Genomic DNA, 23,418 nt, shown 5'->3' on the forward strand with positions numbered 1-23,418 from the left:
TAATCAACGATAACTTGAGATAGCTATGACACAATAAAAGTATACTATCCACTAAGTTTGTGCTCTTCGACAGGCCTCTTGCATCCTTCACAAATAACATCTCCATCGATCGCTCAGAACAATCATAAAACAAAGACTCGAAGTCGATCAGATAATCTCTTGCTTTCTGAAAATCACTTCCTTACACACACCACACAACAATTTTAAGACTCTGACGCTTCCATATAAGTTACAGAGGGAAAAATTTCAAGAAAGTTTCTCTCAAATACTCGATCTACTATTTTTCCAACGTATTTTCCGACGCAGGTCTATACCAGCAGTTTCTCGTATCAAGCAAAGATTTACAGAATATGCACAGACAAATTGCCTCCTCTGCTTCTGAAGCCGAAAAAAGGGCAGACTACCGCTAGATACAATCGCAACCAATGTTCACACCCTATTTAAGGCCTCCAGAACAACAAGATAACTTGTTATACTCTCGTTCCCAGGGCCTTCCTTCTTCCCACCCCTCCCCTGGAGAGACATGCGACCAACACCGAGAGACTCTCCTTCTTTTTCCCTTGCCTCAGGTGGTGGGAAGAAAAGAGAACCTGGAGACTAGGGCTAAAGGTTAATACCGGCACATACTCATAAAGATCCAATATGGAAATTCCTCCTTGGAGTACACCAAAAACACCTAACAAAAGTTGAGTTCATTAATATTTTGATGCCATATGATCGTATTTATTTAAAAGCTTCTCCGGCATTCAGAAGTTTTCCCGCCACGATTCTTTGAGTACGCCGTACTGTTTTTGCTCTGACCTAATTGCACGGTGCAATTAGGTCAGAGCAAGAACAGTTTCATTGGAACATCTGTTGGTGACATGACAAGGTTCTATCAATAAATGCTTGGCGTCAACTGGTCCTTAAAAATTGCGGCCTCCGGGAATCAACAGAACGTGCAGGCTATCTCCTGCACCAAAATGTCGTGCAAGTGTTTTCTCTTCTTTTTAATCATTTCACATGTCAAAGTGGCTCATCCGTCGAAGGACCAAAATGCTTCTATCGATGGTTGTGTGAGGTTCAACTGGATTGAGGATTTTTTTGCGAGACGTTGGCAATCCGAGTGGAACTACACAGTGAAATATATCCTACAAGACTGCCTTTCAGATTATTCAAAAGTCAATGAAACAACTGGTTGTGACGGCCCAATTGTAAATGCAACATTTCCTCTCTTTTCTTGCCCTTCAAATTTTACACTTTTAGAGGCAGAGTTCTTTCCTTTAGTGGCCATCAAAGAAGAATCGTTTTCCATTGGCCGTCAAATTCTTCACGCATTTAAACAAATATGGGAACTCGTTGTTATTTGCATAACAGGAGCCATGCTGTCAGGAATCATCATCTGGTTCTTGGTGGGTATTCAGAAGCCTCTTTTTCCTCAATTTATCCCATTAGAAAAGTTGATCATTCAAATGATGTATGTGACACAGGTTAGCGCTAAATCAACAATAAAAACATCGAGAATTATTCACCCTCATAATTTTTCTTTTTATGATAATAATATACGTTCTTTGTAATATGCAAGAAAATATTGATAACAGGTTCTTAATGGGGATAACTGTTAGATGTGAAACGGCTAATTAGACGTAAAAATTGACAAATTGTAACCGTTAGTCGTAACAAAAGTTAACCGTAAACATTTTGCCTTTCTAGAAAGTGTCATTTTGTGTCATTTTGCGTTAGCCTGTTGCCGTAAAAAAGGGAAAATTTAACGGTTAATTGTAAAAACTATCACCCATTACCACCCTCTGATAATCATTTTTTGCCGTTTGGTCTTAAACTTTTAATATTTCAGTGAGCTGTTCGCCAAATTGTGATTGATCCACATGAATAAAAAGTAACCGAATGGATTTTACATCGGTTTTCTAAAATTATTTCTGAATACGTTAATTGCTTTTGCCCAAGACTAAAATTTTCATTTTGATCCAAACTCTGTTAACGGATTTTCTCAAGTCATTTCCGAATCCATGAAAAGCTAAACTCAGATGAAGAATTAAAATGATGGAGAATTGGTTATAAGTCAAAAGATGCAGATGAAGTCAAAAGTTGAGTACGAATAAGTCAAAATAAGAGTTTGCAAAAAAGGTCAACGTTTTCAAGCTGGTATTGACATTTCCCAAACCTAACGGTGTAAAGTAGAAAACCGACGACTCATACGACTGCATCGAGAAAAGGTTAGATTCATAGTTAATGATCTAAAACAAAGCAAAATTTTTTTTAAAAAATGTTTCCGACATTAAAGTAAACATTGGAGACAAATCAATATGACTATGAGTCAATTATCATATCTTCTAATAATTCTTTAAGACATCTGACACCTCACTTAAAATACAATCTTGGAACTCAGACCAAAAATGGCTATATCATCAGCAGATGTTTCTCTCCTCTTTAATATTCAAACCTCCTGAAGGCAAACTTCTGAGATCTCATCGTCTAGCATGAATGTGTTTAATGCTTTATAACGCACGATTTTGATACGTTGGTTACTCATTTCTCAGTGTGAATAACTTGATACGGTTTTTTCTTTCGAAAAAGAAGACTGACACGAATATCGTTTGTCCTGCGAAAGCGTATTTGGTTCTCCTGCGTTGCTATTTGCACATAGAAAATGTAAGTGTTCTTTACTTTTAACAACTAAATATTCTTTCTGCCACAGGATCACAGAGCAAATGCAGGTCATTTTCCAGACTCGTTTTGGAGAGGCGTTCAAGACGGATGGTGGTGGGCAGTGGTTACTATGACAACAGTGGGGTTAGAAACTGCAAGCTAAATAATAATCTGTCTTGTCATCTAACACAGCCAATTAAACTCATACCCAGTTTCCACACGACCACAAAAGTGACGGGTATTCGGTCAATTAGCAACCATATCAAACTCGCCATCACTGAGAGTCAAATCGCCAATCCCCCCCTTTCGCTGTTCACAAACTGATCACAAAACGTAATATCAACATGTTTTATTTCATTTCACGGTTAAAGTTCCACCTCTGAGTCCCTATGGTGATTTGAGTCCCTTTTTGACGAATTGACCGTCAACCAAGTGATGTGATCACGATAAAGCCTTATAATGTTAATTGTTCTTAAGCAATTACGGAAAACCCTTCGGAAAAAAGATCCACGTTTAATCTGCCAAAACCTCAACACGGTAATACAGCTAATAATGAAACGTCGTAAAAAGTCCTCAAAAAGACGGCTCTCAAAGAACTAAACTCGCGCACGCGATAATTGTTAACGTCACTTTGCTTACAAGCCTACAAATTGAAGATATCTCTGAGCCCGCGCGCCACGCGAGTTCGGTTACTGTCTCTTTAACAATACTTTAAGTTTGTATTTTTTATCAGGATAATTTGGTATTATCACTGACTGAGTTGATAATGTAAATTTGTCACCGTAAAGAGTTCAAAGGCTAGACTTTAGCTTTAAACTCTTTACGGTGGCCAATTTACGTTATCAACTCAGTTGATAATACCAAATCACCCTGTTATACTCTCCCACCGACGCAGCACTACAGTTTCTTTAGAAACTTATCCGCTTAAGTCATTTGTATTTTTTATCGCTGACATGGTAGCTATGGCGACAAAGCTCCTAAATCATCGCTGGCTCGGGTGTATGCTTCACTGTGGATGATCATCGGAATTCTGTTGATGTCAACCATTACAGCCCAGATTTCCTCGTCCATCACTGCTGATGGACTTCGACCCCTTAATGATGTGTTTGGATCTAAGGTATGAAACAACATTTGAATGAAGAACATTTATTGCCTATGGAGCCTAATTCTCAATTGTTTTTAACTTCCTCTTGTCGTGACAGAAATTTGGAGAACATCTCTTGTTCTATTTCATGATCGATCTGGTTTGCGACTGCCTGTGTTATTTTCAAGCTTAATGGTCACAATTTTCCAATTCAGAAAACGAAGTTGAATTTAGAAGAAATTCTTCGTATTTTACTTGCCTCATTAGTTCAGTGTCGAAATTTTTCATATTTCATGGTATTTACGAAGGGAACTACGTCATAGTTTATACATCCTTAGACATTGCCTTCATTAGTATTCAAGTCTTTCATTTTCGATCTGTTTTAATCCTCTAGGTCCTTGCATCGATGTTCCTTCTTGGATTACTATCACTTCTCTCTTGTTTCTATATCTTGCCGAACTGTCAGCAGACTCAAAAATTCTCGTCTGCTCCAAACCAAATGTTTAAATCGCGCCTATTGTATCAATCTCCAAAGCCTCAATTAGAAAATGGAATTGCTTGCAATAGTCCATTTCACAGTTACTTGTACTTAGTCGCCAAGCCTTTGATTTGGAGTGAGGCTGAAGGTGGTGACGTTGTTGTGATAGAGATCAGTATCTGGTTAGTATGATAATAAAGAAATTAACATTTGAAAAGCAACAACGTTTGTAGCATAACAAGGTCGCCCTTAGCTTTACTCCTGTTCAAAGGCTTGGCAACCAAGCTCGCAACTGTAAAATTGACCATTTGATGCCGTGAATAGCTAATACGTCTTGACTTAACTTGTTACAGGTCGGTGTTCCCTTGGGAAGCAAAAAGTCCCTCGAGAAAGAAAATCATGGAATCAATATGAAAGGTGTTTTAACTTAAACACTCTTTTTTCCCCCTGAGATTCTTTCATTGTTTATATGTTCATCGCTGTTGCTTGTCGATTGTTTACGAGGTGCCATGCGGCTAAGCGATACAATAAAAGCACTATCCCCCTCTGAGCGCGGCCCAAGAACGGTTTTTTGTTTTCTGTGACTCAGCCCTATTACTCTTCAAAACTAGTCACCGTATTACGCACCCTCAAAAGACGCTCTCTAGGATCTCTCAATGATGAGTACTCCTAAGACTTAAGACATTTAGCGTGCGTAATCTAGTTTATTCTGGATATGAGTCTTATATCTATTTTTCCCCATTTGCACATACTACCAGCAAGCAATGTTTATTAGAAGCCTTAATCCTCAATAGGATTCGAGAGGTACGTGATAATTGCAATTATAGTTTTTCGGCGTACAGCAGAGAAACATTTTCCATGGTGTGTGTGTTGGGGGGGAGGGGATTTATAAAGATCGTTGCGCAAATCCTCGGGGGCTTCCCGAGGTTATTCTTCCCTTAGGAAGGCTGCTGATTAGAGGCACAAAACCAGCAACTACCAATAAATAATCTAACTATTTGAGTACATTTGATATCAGCAAGGATATACATTTTTACTCTGTTTGAATTTCTTGCAGAATACCGCACAGAACGCGAACTCCTAAATGGCTTGATTGATGGTAGTGTAGATGCAATATTGCTGTTCGACTGTGGCACTGTGGAAATGAAAAGGCAGCCTCCTCATTTGACAATAGTTGACGCATCGGAATTCAATTTGACCATCAGAGTGGGTTTTGCGGTGGAAGAAGGAAACGAAAACCTTGAAGAATGTTTGCAAGATTGGACGAACGAGGAATGTTCAGCAGAACAGACGAATGGCGATGGCGACCTTGACGATGAATGCGAGGATTGGCAGGTTTGAAAACAATTGAAATACAATATATTTCGATAGCGGAGATCTGCTCAAATGGCTTGGCATATCTATCAGAGTAGGAATCGAGAATCTCGTCGATCGCCACGATGGACTTGGTTAAGGAACTCGATTTCCAACCTGTCAGAAATTCGAGTGATTAAATTCACTGGCAATCGTACCTGGTGGGAGTTAAAGGGATACTTGGGTCAAATATTGCTGGGTATCTCCAACTAGCTTCTTGGAACCCCACCTCGATGAAATCTTTTTTTTTCGGCCAATTATGGACCCCTTCTCACTCAGTTTTAGTAATACGATAACAGTTTTTTAGCCATGAGTCTTCCCATTTTAAATCCCTACTTAGCAGAATTTTCTTAACCCAAGAATCCCGAAAACATGTGACCCCATTCTAGTAACTCTCGTCACAATACAAACCCATGTAGTCATACCAATCATAAAAATGACACCTCATTCACTGACACATCCTCATTACCCTATAGCTGGGAAGTAATCTCTCCTTTCCCCGTGCATTGGCACAGTCTTTCTTTTACGACGCAATTTGCTACGTTCATCGATGCAAATCCCCAATAAAGCTAACCAATCAAATAGTCCCTATCGGTATGTATACTCATTTCAGTTTAAGGACAGAAGCCCAACATTATACCGAAAAAAAATGCATGCATTAGATGCTTCGCATGAAAAACTTTTGGCACGAACGACGTCTTAAATCCAGGCGGGTCCCATATCAAAATTCTCGGGGGAGCGTTGAGGAAGCTGAGCTGATCAAATTTCAAATAGGCATTCTTTTTAAGTTATACGCCGAAAATTTCATCTCTAATTTCAAGGAATTGATCGACGAATAAGGGCAGGGGGGTGGGGTCAGCTGTAGTGAACATAGTGTTCGCGATGAGTAGCAAGAGGTTTTTTGTCTCGTATAATTTCGAAATCAGGTACGATTTGGATCAATCAGTTAGGTATATCTGTACATTTTTCAGCTGTCCTGCTTTGAAGAGTACAGCCATGGAAAATACCGACATGACATGAAACAAGGCTCATCCGATGTCCGAGTGAAAACCCACCACTTCATTTTGATGAGCTCTGCTGGCATTTTCGTCATCTTCCTGTTGACTGGTTCCCTGAGGAATGCGTGCAGGAAGAGGAAACCGACAACAGATGGTCTGTACCGGTCCACACTATTTCTTTTTCTGTTGAGATTCTTATAGCCGAGGTTTTCTCCATACTAAAAGGAATACCGTATCAAGAGATGTTCAAATTAAGGGACTGAACATTTTTATAGAGAGCTTATTTCAACAGTAATCCATAGATCTAAAGCTGTTTTCATACAATAGGTTGCTGGATTTCTCGACAAAATAACGACAGGAAAAGTAAAACTGCTGATGATTTGTATTTGCGCGTTCAGTTTACTGATGGCTTGCTAACAAACACAGAGAAGTTTCTCAGGTTCACAAAAAATTCCAATATTTTGCTGCAATTTTCTGCTTACTCCATCGGCTGCCTGTACGTGAGAAGGACTGTTGTCTGAATATGCATCAGTGGTGATTAAAAATTCCCCTGACGGGGCCAAAATTTACCATTATGCGAATACATTTACCAGCAACACCTGCGGGCGTGTGACGTCCTCAGCTCACCCAATTTAAACGCTAGTCCCAAGTAGAACTGACAGATCGTTGTTGTATTTCTATTTCAGATGTTGATATTGAGAAAGGAGTGTCTCACACCAAACTGAGAGCGAGTTTTACTGACGCAGTGCCTATGAAGGAACTCTCAACACAGATACTTCACTATGACACAGAGCAGAACACTATTGAAAATATTACCAATTAGAATCTTTGTTCCCTCTGGTGAAATGCGGATTTTTTTTCTTTTTGCACGCTTTAAAAGTAAGCCGTGGCTGAAGATCGAACGAACTTAAATGTAACTTGCGCGTTAAGAACACGACCTCAGCTGGACGAGTCAATTACAACTCTTTGTTTGACAATAATTCACAATTTAAAGCTTAAATCTGTTTTATAGATGTTTTTTAATACAATATTTGTTGAGAGCCATTAGTGTACTAGTACACTCTGTTATATACACCTTCGATAAATAAAGTTCATTGATTAATTCAAAACTAAAAGATCGAAGGCCAAATGTTTCCTGTATAGAATTGAAATAGTTCATTGAGTCGACCCAATAATGAAGGTTGACAAATTTAAACAGTTTAACATACACTTTAATAGGACGAAAGAAAAAAATAAATTATACCTATTCATGGGTTATCTTCAGAACATAAAAAGTTGGACGTTTGAAGTTAAGTCATTTCCAGTCGACTTTCCCATGTTAAACAACTCTAACGTAATTCTTGGGTCGACCCAAATAAGATATGAAAACCGTTAACGATTTAAACGTCGATCTTTTCATGTGAGTAATAGAAGGGATTGGGTTCAGTACCTTTCAGATCATTACCATTTCACCGCTTGAAATGGGTTTAAGACATTTGACGTTGTACATACGACTACAATACAATTCAAAAAAGACACTCATTATCAAGACCTAAAATGGAAATGCCCCACTATGATATGGAAATGCCCCCCCGGGAGTTTCTGACACAATATTAATATTTTGTTACCATATTGTCATATTCATCCGAAAGTTTCTCATTCTGAAAGTTTCCCGCCACGATTCTTTGAGTGCCTGCAATTAAAAAAGTTTCCTTGAAACATCTGTCGGTGACATGACAAGGTGCTATTGATAAACGCTTTGCCTCAACTGGTTCGTAAATATTACTGCCTCCAAGAACCAACAGAACGTGCGGGTTGTCTCCTGCACTAAAATGTCGTGCAAGTGTTTTCTCTTCGTTTTAATCATCACACAGGTCAAAGTGGCTCATCCATCGAAAGATCAAAATGCTTCAATCGATGGTTGTGTGAGCTTCAACTGGGTTGGGGATTTTTTTGCGAGACATAAGCAGTCTGAGTGGAACGACACAGTGAATGAGATCATAGAAGACTGCCTTTCAAATTATTCAAAAGTCAATGAAACCACTGGTTGTAACGGTCCAATTGTAAATGTAACATTTCCACTCTTTTCTTGCTCTTCAAATGCTACACTCTTAGAAAGGGAGTTCTCTTCTGTATTGGTCATCAAAGAAGAATCGTTTACCACCGGCCGACAAATCGTTCACGCATTTGCACAAATATGGGAACTTCTTGTTCTTTGCATAATAGCTGCCATGCTGTCAGGAATTGTCATTTGGTTTTTGGTAGGTATTCCGAAGTCTTTTTGTATCCTTACAAAAGTTGATCGTCTGAATTATACGAATGGCAAAGGTTGGTGTTGAATCGACTCAACATTCATGGGGATATTAAGGATGGTTTTTTTTCTTTTTTCTGATACTGACAATGATTAGTACACCTTTCCATCTGAAACTTTATGATTGTACTGACAGCGGTATAATATTTCAGGGAGTTGAAAGAGAAATTGTAATCCACATGAACAAAATCTAATCTAATCTATTTGAATATGTTAACTGTCTTTGCTTCAAACTGGAAAGTTTGAGGGATGCGTCATGTCACTGACAGTTGTTAAATTCAAGCTTTGTTCAAAGATCTTCATCTCCGGAATCATTACGGACGAAAACTAAGAAATGTACCATAAAAGTGGCAGCGACGAAATAAAAGTCAATTGATATGTAAGAAAAAAGTTTAACAGGCAAGTTTCCCATTTCTCGAAACGACTGGAATCAGTAAAGAGGAAAATAGCGACTTAATCTAAATAGTCCAAACGAAGCAAAGAAAAAACAAAAAATTGCTTCATGAGTTAATCATCATATCCTATACAAGTTCTTTGCGGCACCTGTCGCCTCACTTCAAAAACAGTTTTGGAACACAGACCAAAACTGACGACATTATCAACAGAATATCGACATATTTATATTCAAACCTCGTGTAATGCATAAAATTTCTGCGGAGATTTCATCGGCTCACTGGAGGTTGTTCATACTCTGTACTGCATTACTTTCATGCGTTGCTCACTTATTTCTCAGATTCATCAATTTGAAACAGGAATTTGTTCAGTTCGTAAAAGAAGACTTAAATAAGTATCGCGTGTCCTTTGAGAGCGTATTTCGATCTTTGTCGCCACCTGCGCATAACAGTTGTCACTGTTCTTTAGTTTCAACAACAATTAACCTTTTCACAGGATCACAGAGCAAATTCAGGTCATTTTCCAGACTCGTTTTGGAGAGGTGTTCAAGACGGATTGTGGTGGGCAGTGGTTACCATGACAACAGTCGGGTAAGAGACTGCAAACTTTAATTTTGCACGATACTCTCTCTTGCCATACAATGTAGCCGACTTATCATGACAACATTTTATAATTAACAAATTGATTATTACATGTACAGGTGTGTGAGCTCGAGATTTCTTTAATGTGATGGTCGATGATGGCGAGGCCCGAGTAAACTATCACGGATTGAAATTAAGTGTGCATAGTCTAGTTATTTTAACATAAATAATGTATATGAAAAATAACACTCTGTTTGTATTTTTTTTTCATCACTGACATGGTAGCTATGGTGACAAAGCTCCTAAATCATCGCTGGCTCGGATGTATGCTTCATTGTGGATGATCATCGGAATGCTGTTGATGTCAACCATTACAGCCCAAATCTCCTCGTCCATCACTGCTGATGGACTTCGTCCCCTTAATGATGTGTTTGGATCTAAGGTATGAAACAGCGTTTGATAATTTTTTTCATGACATTCAAATTTCGTGTGTCATGAGAGATGTTGGAATCTCATTCGCTAACGAAAGAACATTCATGGCCTATAGCAATCGACTTCCATACGTCTGTGATTTCGTCTTCAGACTGGCAAAGAAAATTTGTAGAACATTTTACATTCCATTTTACGATCGATATAATTCGCCATTATGGGTGTTGTTGTTCTTTCAAGTCTAATTGTCATTATTATCACTATTCGTTTTTCTAGTTAGTTTGTTATCAACTCTTTTGTATTTTCCCATCTTGTCTAACCGACTTGAAATATAGAGGTGAAACTCTTAACTTCTTCTTCATCCCCCCTCCGGGCTCTCAACCCCTGATAGTATATTTACCGATATTCAATGGTGCATATCACATCGGTCTTTGAACCTTGGTTAGAAACACCAAGCGCTAGGAAAGTGATATTATGAATTAGTCTCGTAACCAGACCTTCCACAACCAACATACATTTCAGTTAAATTACACAGTAGGATCTGGTTACGAGATTAGCTATGAGTAATAGTTGCGTATTGACGGAATTCGTCACATGTTGGTATTCCCTTGGGAAGTAGAAAACTCTTTGAGAAATACAACCATGGAACCAACGTCACAGGTGCGTTGACTTCAAAACTCCATTTTTTTCTTGTGTTTCTTTGTTTATGTTGTTATTGTTGCCGTTTTTGGATTGGCCTAGTGGCACTCCACTGCTGCTTAATACAGTAAGAATCTCCTTTACCACCTCCCTTTAAGCGCTACTTATTGCATTGCGTAAGCTCAGCGGACAGCTCATTAAAGGTCTCTTAATAATGATCATTCCTAGGTCAATCCTTGGATCAGGCACTTTAAGTCTGTGTGATTCTTTTTATTTTGAGATGCGTCCTTAGCTATTTCTCTCCATCACAATATTGTAGCAACAAACAATGTACATCAGAAACCTTAAGTCCTACAAACGATTTGAGAAGTACTGAATCAGACGGACCCCAAACAAAGCAGACACCAAGGATATTAATTTTACCCCCAAGGGGAGGGACAAATGTAGCTTCTTCTTCTTTATCCATAAGGGGGTGGGAGGGAATGGGGGGTTGCAAACATCGTTGTGCATATGCTAGAGGGATGGCACGTGATAAAAGGACTGGTACTAGCAATTATCAGATGTGAGGTAATTTAATGATAAGGGTATGTTTTATATCAACAAAAATACTTCTTTCATTCCGACTGATTTCAAAACAGAATATCCCACAGAACGCGAACTCCTAAACGGCCTGATGGATGGTAGCGTGGATAAAATATGGCTGTTCGACTGTGGTACCAAGGAAATGAAAAAACAATTTTCTCGTTTGACGATAGTCGACGAATCGATAGAATATTTGAGCGTCAGGGTGGGTTTTGCGGCAAAAAAGGGATACGAAGATATTGAAAATTGTTTACAAGGGCGAGCTGAGGCATGGACGTACGGAGAAAGGGCAACAGAACAGATGGATGATTACGGCTATGACTATGAAGACGAGGATTGGCAGGTTTGCAGGTTTGTTAGGCTAAAATTGCTTGGCGTATCCATTGTTGCGAGGATGAAGATTCTTGTAAATCGTCATGGTTGACTTGATTACGGAATCTCATTTCTAGGATGTCACATTTCCGGGTGATTAAATTCACCTGCGGTCGAGCGGTCTTCCCATTGCCCCGCGATTTTCTATGTTCATCAACACAGGCCGCCAATAAAGTTAACCCATCATGTAACCCGTATTAATATTTATCCTGTTCAGCTAGGGATCAGAAGAACAAAAACTTGTATTGTAAAAAGGGGATGAGTCATCAGGTACTCTTGATATGTGCGGCGTTAGAATCCAAGCCGACCGAGTAAGAGAGTTCCATCCCAGGCCGGTTTATTTACTGCGAATTTTCGATTTGTAACAATCAATTTTCAGGTAGAAAGGGAGACTTAACGAATTCAGAATAATAAACTTCTGTGAACTGAAATTGAGTTCACATTGAGATGCCATACTCATAGCTGCATCTCGCTGTGAAGAAGTATAATATAAATTATGTTAGACGTAGAAATTCTGAAGATCGATAATTCAGATACCTTTGTGTATTCTTTTCTTCTCAGTTTTCCAGTTTTGAAAAGTACAGCCATGGATAATACCGATATGATATGAAGCAAAGGTCATCCAAGGACGGAGTGGAACCCTTCCACTACATTTTACTGGCCTTTGCTGGTATTCTTGTCACCTTCCTGCTGATTGGTTCCCTGAGGAATACTTGCATAAAGAAGAGAACGACACCAGATGGTCTGTATCTTTCCACATTATTTTTGCATTTTATTTTCTTCTGATAGAGATTTTTTCCATATATATACGAATACATATCAGAAGATGTTCAAGTAAGGAGCCTAAATTTTTCATATAAAGCGTATTTCAAAAGTAATCCATCTAAAGCAATTGTTATAAAAGAGGTAGCTGGTTTCTCCTGGACAAGAAATGACAGGCCAAAGAAGAATGCTGATGTTAGAAAGTTTTCGCTTTCAGTTTAGCGATGGCTTGCGAACATGCGGAAAATTTTCCCAAGTACAACGGAATTTGCTACTTACTTAACTGACCTCCTCTGTTGTTGTTGTCGTTTTTGTTGAATCAGTGGTACTTGTTACCATCATGTCACTTTTGTTCTAAATTCACCCAAATGACGGTACGGTTGCCAGAACCCCTTCATATCCTCCCCATTCTTCTCCAGGCCAATATCTCGTAGGCCAAAATTTACCATTATGCGAATACACTGGCCAGCAACATCTGCGGCCGCGTCACATCGAAAACTTGCCGAATTAAAATGCCGTTTCCCAAGGAGAACTAACAAATTGATGTTATGTTTGTATTTCAGACGTTGATATCGAAAAAGGAGCGTTTAACCCCAAACTGAGGGCGAGTGTCACTTGCGCAGTGCACATGAAGGAACTCTCGACACCATCGGTTAACTATTACTTAGAGAAGTACGCTCCTGATAATACAACGCATTAAGATCATTGCTCTCATCTGGCGCATTTGGAATTTAATCTATCAAAGTTTATGTGATTACCTTACATGCAATGTACGGTTCGCTTGATTTATACCAGAACACAGAAACGTTGTGTACGCGACGCTGAAGAGTCTCTCAGTTGAACCCGAGCAGAAGACTGACTGTCGTTAACTAGTTCACTGCCACTGCATGCATTCCTGTGACAATTTCCATCTCTTTCTCTCTGTTTTTTCCTTGCAGATTCCTCTGTGCATCTTTTTGGAGGGATTATTAAATAGGCGAAAATATTTTAACTTACCGCTAAAATGGCGTTCAAACGGCTTACTTTCAAAGGGTTTTTCTTTGTCGATAGTGTATAAACTTTCTTTCTGCTTATCACTTTTAACTTTCGTAGCTTTCGCTTTTAATCCGTGTGTAGCGTTACAAGATAACGTACAAAAAAAGGGAAATCGTAATAACAATCACATTACAATCACGATCACACACGGAAATGAAACTGAACGGAAATGAATCGGTAGGCAAAACTTTTGGTGACCATTTTGGAGGAGAGAGTAATGTACCATATGAAGTGCTGGAGGAAAAGGTGAAAGCGTTAGAACCAGAAATAGACTAGGGAGACAGCTCACCACAACAACATGATCTCGAGACCAAAGTTATGATAATCGTTACTTCTCAAGTGGAACTAAAGTTATGCATAGCAGCATAGGGGCATTTTCCTGCAAACGTGACAATGGAATTTGTTCGGCGCGTTCGGTACCATTTTGATATTTCAGCGTGCTTACGCGGGTTTTCAACTGGGTGATCTACACCTTTTTGTAATATTTTCTGGAGAAGAATGAAAGAGTATGATAAGTTTACTAACATTTCTAACTCTTTGGATACTCGTGGTGTTTGCTGACTCTTCGGATGAGGATATTTTAGTGATCAAAGGGCAAACAGAACGCGAAAGAAGCCCGAAAACTTGAAGTATGAGATTCGATTTACTGAAGATCAAGATGTGCACATGAGACAACAAACATTGAAGGTTTGTCTTAAGACGTTGATGTTTTATTTTCGAGAATCACAAAGTTGTATGTGGAAACGATCGTGAGATGTTTGATCTGATGAGAGCTATAAAACTTCCTAAGTGACTGATGTATGATTTAATTAATTGTCTGCCATAAAATTGGCACAGCCAAATGCCTGGCTTAAAAAAACTATGAATTTTCTCAAATAGGCATCCATGTCGGTGCCCATTACTGCATAATACGCAATGTAAAAGTCACATTTTAACTTAAGTCTCATTTCTCTGAAATCTGTTGAGTGTAAATCTATTTTCATATAGAGATAAATAAATCTCTCTACATTAGTTTGATCTGATCTCATTTAGTCTTGTTTCTAAGAAAAAAAAAGGCTTTTGGAAATGTTTTGTTTTTCATCCCTCACTGTTAATATCAGCCCTACTGGTTCTTTGTTGTTTGGCTTGTAATAAGAGTATTTTCAGACCATCAGATTGTCGCAAAACTTGCGATTTAATAGGTTGGAGAATAAGGTTGCAAAGAGCGTATAAGATTTTGATGTGCAGTTGAAATGATAAATGAGTATGATTTTTGATAGGAAATAATTGATTTATTTAAATATTCATATTACAACTGGAAGCCCAAACTAGCACTTGTTTTAAATTACAATTTCCCCACATCATTGATCATATCTGATGATATTTCTGAGACTAGTGATTGAAAAGAGTTTTCCTTACTCCAATAAAATCCATAATCATTCCTACATTTCTAACAAGCTCTCCTTTGATGTAACGAATTCTTGTACCAGCGTTGTCTTACTTGTCTTTACTCGACATTGACCTTCTTTGTTTCGGTAATCGGCCCCGCCGGTTGAGTTTCATGTCAAAAAAACTTTTTGAAACAAAACATAGACATCTGTAAACTTTAATTTTTCGCTAAAATTGCAAGTACATGGCTAGCAGTACAGCTGAAGCGCTATAAAACGCTCACAGGAAAATGAGTACTTCAAATAATCAACGATAACTTGAGATAGCAATGACACAATAAAAGTATACTATCCACTAAGTTTGTGCTCTTCGACAGGCCTCTTGCATCCTTCACAAATAACATCTCCATCGATCGCTCAGAACAATCATAAAACAAAGACTCGAAGTCGATTAGATAATCTTTAGCTTTCTGAAAATCACTTCCTTACACACACCACACAACAATTTTAAGACTCTGACGCTTCCATCTAAGTTACAGAGGGAAAAATTTCAAGAAAGTTTCTCTCAAATACTCGATCTACTATTTTTTCCAACGTATTTTCCGACGCAGGTCTATACCAGCAGTTTCTCGTATCAAGCAAAGATTTACAGAATATGCACAGACAAATTGCCTCCCTCTGCTTCTGAAGCCGAAAAAAGAGCAGACTACCGCTTGATACAATCGCAACCAATGTTCACACCCTATTTAAGGCCTCCAGAACAACAAGATAACTTGTTATACTCTCGTTCCCAGGGCCTTCCTTCTTCCCACCCCTCCCCTGGAGAGACATGCGACCAACACCGAGAGACTCTCCTTCTTTTTCCCTTGCCTCAGGTGGCGGGAAGAAAAGAGAACCTGGAAACTAGGGCTAAAGGTTAATACCGGCACATACTCATGAAGATCCAATATGAAAATTCCTCCTTGGAATACACCAAAAACACCTAACAAAAGTTGAGTTCATTGATATTTTGATGCCATATGATCGTATTTATCTGAAAGCTTCTCCGGCATTCAGAAGTTTTCCCGCCACGATTCTTTGAGTGCATGTAATAGGTCAGAGCAAAAACAATTTCCTTAGAACATCTGTTGGTGACATGACAAGGTGCTACTAATAAATGCTTTCCGTTTACTGGTGCTTAAACATTACTGCCTCCAGGAATCAACAGAACGTGCGAGCTGTCTCCTGCACCAAAATGTCATGCAAGTGTCTTCTCTTCTTTTTAATCATCTCACAGGTCAGAGTGGCACATCCGTCGAAGGACCAAAATGCTTCTATCGATGATTGTGTGAGGTTCAACTGGATTGAGGAGTTTTTTGCGAGACAAAGGCAATCTAAGTGTAACAACACAGTGAAAGATATCCTACAATACTGCCTTTCAAATTATTCAAAAGTCAATGACACAACTGGTTGCAACGGCCCAATTGTAAACGTAACATTTCCACTCTTTTCTTGGACTTCAAATGTTACAACTTTAGACACAGTGTTGTTTCCTTTAGTGGCCATCAAAGAAGAATCGTTTTCCATTGGCCGTCAAATTCTTCACGCATTTAAACAAATATGGGAACTCATTGTTATTTGCATAACAGGAGCCATGCTGTCAGGAATCATCATCTGGTTCTTGGTAGGTATTCAGAAGCCTCTTTTTCCTCACTTTATCCCATTAGAAAAGTTGATCATTCAAATGATATATGTGACACAGGTTAGTGCTAAATCAACAATAAAAAAATCGAGAATTATTCATCCGCATAATTTTTCTTTTTGTGATAATAATATACGTTCTTTGTAATACGCAAGAAAATATTGACAACAGGTTCTTAATGGGGGTAACCGTTACATGTGAAACGGCCATTTCGGCGTAAACGTTGACAAATCGTAACCGTTAGTCGTAACAAAAGTTAACCGTAAAAATTTTCGCTTTCTAGAATGTGTCATTTTGTGACATTTTGCGTTAACCTGTTGCCCCAAAAAAGGGAAAATTTAACCATTACCTGTAAAAACTATCACCTATTGTCACCCTCTGATAATCTTTTTTTGCCGTTTGGTCTTAAACTTCTAATATTTCAGTGAGCTGTTCGCCAAATTGTGATTGATCCACATGAATAAAAAGTAACCGAATGGATTTTACATCGGTTTTCTAAAGTTATTTCTGAGTACGTTAATTGCTTTTGCCCAAGACTAAAATTTTCATTTTGATCCAAACTCTGTTCACGGATTTTCTCAAGTCATTTCCGAATCCATGAAAAGCTAAACTCAGATGAAGAACTAAAATGACGGAGAATTGGTTATAGGTCAAACGATGAAGATGAAGTCAAAATATGAATACGAATAAGTCAAAATATTACATTTCCCAAACCTGGTGTAAAGTAGAAAACAGACAACTTCTGCGACTGCATCGAGCAAAGGAAAAATTGATAGTTAATGATCTAAAACTAAGCAAAAATTTAAAAAAATTGCTTCTGATATTAAAGTAAGTATTGGAGACAAATCAACATGACTATGAGTTAATTATCATATCTTTTAATACTTCTTTAAGACATCTGACACCTCACTTAAAAAACAATCTTGGAACTTAGACCAAAATGGCTATATAATCAGCAGATGTTTCTCTCCTCTTTAATATTCAAACCTCCTGAAGGCAAACTTCTGAGATCTCATCGTCTAGCATGAATGTGTTTAATGCTTAATAACGCACGATTTTGATACGTTGGTTACTCATTTCTCATTGTGAATAACTTGATACGGTTTTTTTCTTTCGAAAAAGAAGACTGACACGAGTATCGTTTGTCGTGCGAAAGCGTATTTGGATCTCCTGCGTTTCTATTTGCACATAGAAACTGTAAGTGTTCTTTACTTTTAACAACTAAATATTCTTTCCCCCATAGGATCACAGAGCAAATGCAGGTCATTTTCCAGACTCGTTTTGGAAAGGCGCTCAAGACGGATGGTGGTGGGCAGTGGTTACTATGACAACAGTGGGGTTAGAAACTGCAAGCTAAATAATAATCTGTCTTTTCATCTAACACAGCCAATTAAACTCATACCCAGTTTCCACACGACCACAAAAGTGACGGGTATTCGGTCAATTAGCAACCATATCAAACTCGCCATCACTGAGAGTCAAATCGCCAATCCCCCCCTTTCGCTGTTCACAAACTGATCACAAAACGTAATATCAACATGTTTTATTTCATTTCACGGTTAAAGTTCCACCTCTGAGTCCCTATGGCGATTTGAGTCCCTTTTTTGACGAATTGACCGTCAACCAAGTGATGTGATCACGATAAAGCTTTATAATGTTAATTGTTCTTAAGCAATTACGGAAAACCCTTCGGAAATAAAATCCACGTTTAATCTGCCAAAACAACCTCAACACGGTAATACAGCTAATAATAAAACGTCGTAAAGAGTCCTCAAAAAGACGGCTCTCAAAGAACTAAACTCGCACACGCGATAATTGTTAACGTCACTTTGCTTACAAGCCTACAAGTTGAAGATATCTCTGAGCCCGCGCGCCACGCGAGTTCGGTTACTGTCTCTTTAACAATACTTTAAGTTTGTATTTTTTATCAGGATAATTTGGTATTATCACTGACTGAGTTGATAATGTAAATTTGTCATCGTAAAGAGTTCAAAGGCTAGACTTTAGCTTTAAACTCTTTACGGTGGCCAATTAACGTTATCAACTCAGTTGATAATACCAAATCACCCTGTTATACTCTCCCACCGACGCAGCACTACAGTTTCTTTAGAAACTTATCCGCTTAAGTCATTTGTATTTTTTATCACTGACATGGTAGCTATGGCGACAAAGCTCCTAAATCATCGCTGGCTCGGGTGTATGCTTCACTGTGGATGATCATCGGAATGCTGTTGATGTCAACCATTACAGCCCAGATTTCCTCGTCCATCACTGCTGATGGACTTCGACCCCTCAATGATATGTTTGGATCTAAGGTATGAAACACCATTTGAATGAAGAACATTTATTGCCTATGGAGCTTAATTCTCAATTGTTTTTAACTTCCTCTTGTCGTGACAGAAATTTGGAGAACATCTCTTGTTCTTTTTCATGATCGATCTGGTTTGAGACTGCCTGTGTTATTTTCAAGCTTAATGGTCACAATTGTCCAATTCAGAATACTAAGTTGAATTTAAATGAAGAAATTTTTCCTATTTTACTTGCCTCATTAGTTCAGTGTCGAAATTTTTCATATTTCACAGTATTTACGAAGGGAACTACGTCATAATTTGTACATCCTTAGACATTGCCTTCATTAGTATTCAAGTCTTTCATTTACGATCTGTTTTAATCCTCTAAGTCCTTGCATCGATGTTCCTTCTTGGATTACTATCACTTCTCTCTTGTTTCTATATCTTGCCGAACTGTCAGCAGACTCAAAAATAAAGCTATAAAGGTCTGGTAAATTATCGTCTGCTCCAAACCAAATGTTTAAATCGCGCCTATTGTATCAATCTCCAAAGCCTCAATTAGAAAATGGAATTGCTTGCAATAGCCCATTTCACAGTTATTTGTGTTTAGTCGCCAAGCCTTTGATTTGGAGTGGGACTGAAGGTGACCTTGTTGTGATAGAGGTCATTATCTGGTTAGTATGATAGTAAAGAAATCTACATTTGAAAAGCAACAACATTTGTATCATAACCCTTAGCTTTATTCCTGTTCAAAGGCTTGGCAACCAAGCTCACAACTGAATTGACTATTTGATGCCGTGAATAGCTAATACGTCTTGACTGAATTTTTTACAGGTTGGTGCTCCCTTGGGAAGCAAAAAACACCTCGAGAAAAGGATTCAAGGAGCCGATGTGAAAGGTTTTCCAACTTAAACACTCATTTTTCTCCTGTGATTCTTTCATGGTTTATATGTTTATCTTTGTTGCATGCTGATTGTTTACGTGGTGCCGTACAGCTAAGCGATACACTAAAAGCACCATTCCCCTTTGAACGCGGCCCAAGAACGGTTTTTTGTTTTCTGCGTCTCAGCCCTATTACTCTTCAAAACTAGCCGCCGTATTACGCACCCTCAAAAGACACTCTCTAAGATCTCTCAATGATGGGTATATTCAAGACCTGGGACATTTAGTGTGCGTAATTCATTTTATTCTGATGTGAGTCCTACATCTATTGTCTCCAATTTGTACATATTATCAATAAGCAAGAATTCTAGAAGCCTTAATTCTCAATATGATTTGAGAATTGAAGCACTGTGATAACCGCAATTGTAGCTTTTCGTAGACCAGTGAAATAGTGCTCCTTTGGGTGTGCGTGTGTGCGTGTGTGTGTGTGTGTGTGTGTGTGTGTGTGTGTGTGTGTGTGCGTGTGGTAGGAGGTGGGAGGGATTTAAAAAGATCGTTGCGCAAATCCCTGGAGGCTTCCCGGGGTTATTTTTCTGCTGATTAGAGGACTAGAACCAGCAATTGCCAATAAACAATTCAACTTTTTGAGTACATTTGATGTCAGCAAGAATATCCATTTTTACCTTGGTTGAATTTCTTGCAGAATACCGCACAGAACGCGAACTCCTAAACGGCTTGATTGATGGTAGTGTAGATGCAATATTGCTGTTCGACTGTGGCACTGGAGAAATAAAAAGGCAGTCTCCTCCTTTGACATTAGTTGACGCGTGGGAAATCACTTATTTGAGCGTCGGAGTGGGTTTTGCGGTGGAAGAAGGAAACGAAAACCTTGAAGAATGTTTGCAATCATGGGCGAACGAGGAATTTTGCGACCTTGACGATAAAGACGAGGATTGGCAGGTTTGAAAAAAATTGAAATACGCTAGATAATTTTATATTTCGATAGTGGAGATCTGCTCAAATGGCTTGGCATATCTATCAAAGTAGGAATCGAGAATCTCGTCGATCGCCACGATGGACTTGGTTAAGGAACGCGATTTTCAACCTGTCAGAAATTCGGGTGATTAAATTCACTGGCAATCGTGCTTGGTGGGAGTTGAAGGGGTACTTGGGTCAAATATTGCTGGGTATCTACAACTAGATAAAAGACCCCTTCTCACTCAGTTTTAGTAATACGGTAACAGTTTTTTAGCCATGAGTCTTCCCATTTTAAATCCCTACTTAGCAGAATTTTCTTACCCCAAGAATCCCGAAAACATGTGACCCCATTCTAGTAACTCTCGTCACAATACAAACCCATGTAGTCACACCAATCATAAAAATGACACCTCATCCACTGACACATCCTCATTACCCTATAGCTGGGAAGTAATCTCTCCTTTCCCCGTGCATTGGCACAGTCTTTCTTTTACGACGCAATTTGCTACGTTCATCGATGCAAATCCCCAATAAAGCTAACCAATCAAATAGTCCCTATCGGTATGTATACTCATTTCAGTTTAAGAACAGAAGACCAACATTATACCGAAAAAAAAATGCATGCATTAGATGCTTCGCATGAAAAACTTTCGGCACGGACGACGTCTTAAATCCAGGCGGGTCCCATATCAAAATTCTCGGGGGAGCGTTGAGGAAGCTGAGCTGATCAAATTTCAAATAGGCATTCTTTTTAAGTTATACGCCGAAAATTTCATCTCTAATTTCAAGGAATTGATCGACGAATAAGGGCAGGGGGGTGGGGTCAGCTGTAGTGAACATAGTGTTCGCAATGAGTAGCAAGAGGTTTTTTGTCTCGTATAATTTCGAAATCAGGTACGATTTGGATCAATCAGTTAGGTATATCTGTACATTTTTCAGCTGTCCTGCTTTGAAGAGTACAGCCATGGAAAATACCGACATGACATGAAACAAGGCTCATCCGATGTCCGAGTGAAAACCCACCACTTCATTTTGATGAGCTCTGCTGGCATTTTCGTCATCTTCCTGTTGACTGGTTCCCTGAGGAATGCGTGCAGGAAGAGGAAACCGACAACAGATGGTCTGTACCGGTCCACACTATTTCTTTTTCTGTTGAGATTCTTATAGCCGAGGTTTTCTCCATACTAAAAGGAATACCGTATCAAGAGATGTTCAAATTAAGGGACTGAACATTTTTATAGAGAGCTTATTTCAACAGTAATCCATAGATCTAAAGCTGTTTTCATACAATAGGTTTCTGGATTTCTCGACAAAATAACGACAGGAAAAGTAAAACTGCTGATGATTAGTATTTGCGCGTTCAGTTTACTGATGGCTTGCTAACAAACACAGAGAAGTTTCTCAGGTTCACAAAAAATTCCAATATTTTGCTGCAATTTTCTGCTTACTCCATCGGCTGCCTGTACGTGAGAAGGACTGTTGTCTGAATATGCATCAGTGGTGATTAAAAATTCCCCTGACGGGGCCAAAATTTACCATTATGCGAATACATTTACCAGCAACACCTGCGGGCGTGTGACGTCCTCAGCTCACCCAATTTAAACGCTAGTCCCAAGTAGAACTGACAGATCGTTGTTGTATTTCTATTTCAGATGTTGATATTGAGAAAGGAGTGTCTCACACCAAACTGAGAGCGAGTTTTACTAACGCAGTGCCTATGAAGGAACTCTCAACACAGATACTTCACTATGACACAGAGCAGAACACTATTGAAAATATTACCAATTAGAATCTTTGTTCCCTCTGGTGAAATGCGGATTTTTTTTCTTTTTGCACGCTTTAAAAGTAAGCCGTGGCTGAAGATCGAACGAACTTAAATGTAACTTGCACGTTAAGAACACGACCTCAGCTGAACGAGTCAATTACAACTCTTTGTTTGACAATAATTCACAATTTAAAGCTTAAATCTGTTTTATAGATGTTTTTTAATACAATATTTGTTGAGAGCCATTAGTGTACTAGTACACTCTGTTATATACACCTTCGATAAATAAAGTTCATTGATTAATTCAAAACTAAAAGATCGAAGGCCAAATGTTTCCTGTATAGAATTGAAATAGTTCATTGAGTCGACCCAATAATGAAGGTTGACAAATTTAAACAGTTTAACATACACTTTAATAGGACGAAAGAAAAAAATAAATTATACCTATTCATGGGTTATCTTCAGAACATAAAAAGTTGGACGTTTGAAGTTAAGTCATTTTCCAGTCGACTTTCCCATGTTAAACAACTCTAACGTAATTCTTGGGTCGACCCAAATAAGATATGAAAACCGTCAAAGATTTAAATGTCGATCTTTTCATGTGAGTAATAGAAGGGATTGGGTTCAGTACCTTTCAGATCATTAACATTTCACTTCTTGAAATGGGTTTAAGACATTTGAAGTTGTACATACGACTACAATACAATTCATAAAAGACACTCATTATCAAGACCTAAAATGGAAATGCCCCACTATGATATGGAAATGCCCCCCCGGGAGTTTCTGACACAATATTAATATTTTATTACCAT

The 23,418-nt window shown here is 38.6% G+C and overlaps 4 protein-coding genes across 9 annotated transcripts in view; all 4 read left to right on the forward strand.

The window, feature by feature from the left end:
- Positions 1–770: 770 nt before the first annotated feature.
- Positions 771–23,418, forward strand: part of LOC149044567 (uncharacterized) — a 42,542-nt gene continuing 19,894 nt past the window's right edge. The window contains exons 1-7 of one of the 2 annotated variants that reach the window (XM_089209628.1): positions 840–1,391; positions 2,696–2,790; positions 3,607–3,763; positions 4,562–4,625; positions 5,266–5,543; positions 6,533–6,713; positions 7,246–7,674. In XM_089209628.1, coding sequence (XP_089065754.1) covers positions 885–1,391; positions 2,696–2,790; positions 3,607–3,763; positions 4,562–4,625; positions 5,266–5,543; positions 6,533–6,713; positions 7,246–7,382 — 1,419 coding nt within the window. In that variant the 5' untranslated portion in view covers positions 840–884 and the 3' untranslated portion in view covers positions 7,383–7,674. Of the gene's footprint in view, positions 1,392–2,695; positions 2,791–3,606; positions 3,764–4,561; positions 4,626–5,265; positions 5,544–6,532; positions 6,714–7,245; positions 7,675–23,418 lie in introns of those variants that run through there. The other variant, XM_089209629.1, reaches the window with a different exon arrangement.
- Positions 8,259–10,385, forward strand: LOC113676210 (uncharacterized). The gene is made up of 3 exons (XM_089209634.1): positions 8,259–8,799; positions 9,738–9,832; positions 10,109–10,385. Exons 1-3 carry the CDS (start codon positions 8,371–8,373, stop codon positions 10,269–10,271), a joined length of 687 nt encoding a protein of 228 aa, XP_089065760.1. The 5' UTR covers positions 8,259–8,370; the 3' UTR covers positions 10,272–10,385.
- Positions 10,777–13,423, forward strand: LOC149044568 (uncharacterized). Of its 5 annotated transcripts, none has more exons than XM_089209638.1 (3): positions 10,777–10,912; positions 11,530–11,824; positions 12,407–12,585. In XM_089209638.1, the coding sequence occupies exons 2-3, from the start codon at positions 11,565–11,567 to the stop codon at positions 12,453–12,455; spliced, it is 309 nt and encodes a 102-aa protein (XP_089065764.1). In that variant the 5' UTR covers positions 10,777–10,912; positions 11,530–11,564; the 3' UTR covers positions 12,456–12,585. The 5 variants fall into 5 exon arrangements, with proteins under 5 accessions (XP_089065764.1, XP_089065762.1, XP_089065763.1 ...); XM_089209639.1 differs by lacking the exon at positions 10,777–10,912 and adding an exon at positions 13,171–13,423 and having other exon boundaries at positions 11,692–11,816; positions 12,407–12,587; XM_089209640.1 differs by lacking the exon at positions 10,777–10,912 and adding an exon at positions 13,171–13,423 and having other exon boundaries at positions 11,711–11,824; positions 12,407–12,587.
- LOC149044569 (uncharacterized) lies at positions 16,207–22,915 on the forward strand. The gene is made up of 7 exons (XM_089209632.1): positions 16,207–16,672; positions 17,934–18,028; positions 18,849–19,005; positions 19,816–19,879; positions 20,567–20,823; positions 21,781–21,961; positions 22,494–22,915. Exons 1-7 carry the CDS (start codon positions 16,244–16,246, stop codon positions 22,628–22,630), a joined length of 1,320 nt encoding a protein of 439 aa, XP_089065758.1. The 5' UTR covers positions 16,207–16,243; the 3' UTR covers positions 22,631–22,915.

The sequence above is a fragment of the Pocillopora damicornis genome, chromosome 6 (genome assembly GCF_964200805.1).
Source record: "Pocillopora damicornis chromosome 6, jaPocDami1.2, whole genome shotgun sequence".
Classification (NCBI taxonomy): domain Eukaryota; kingdom Metazoa; phylum Cnidaria; class Anthozoa; order Scleractinia; family Pocilloporidae; genus Pocillopora; species Pocillopora damicornis.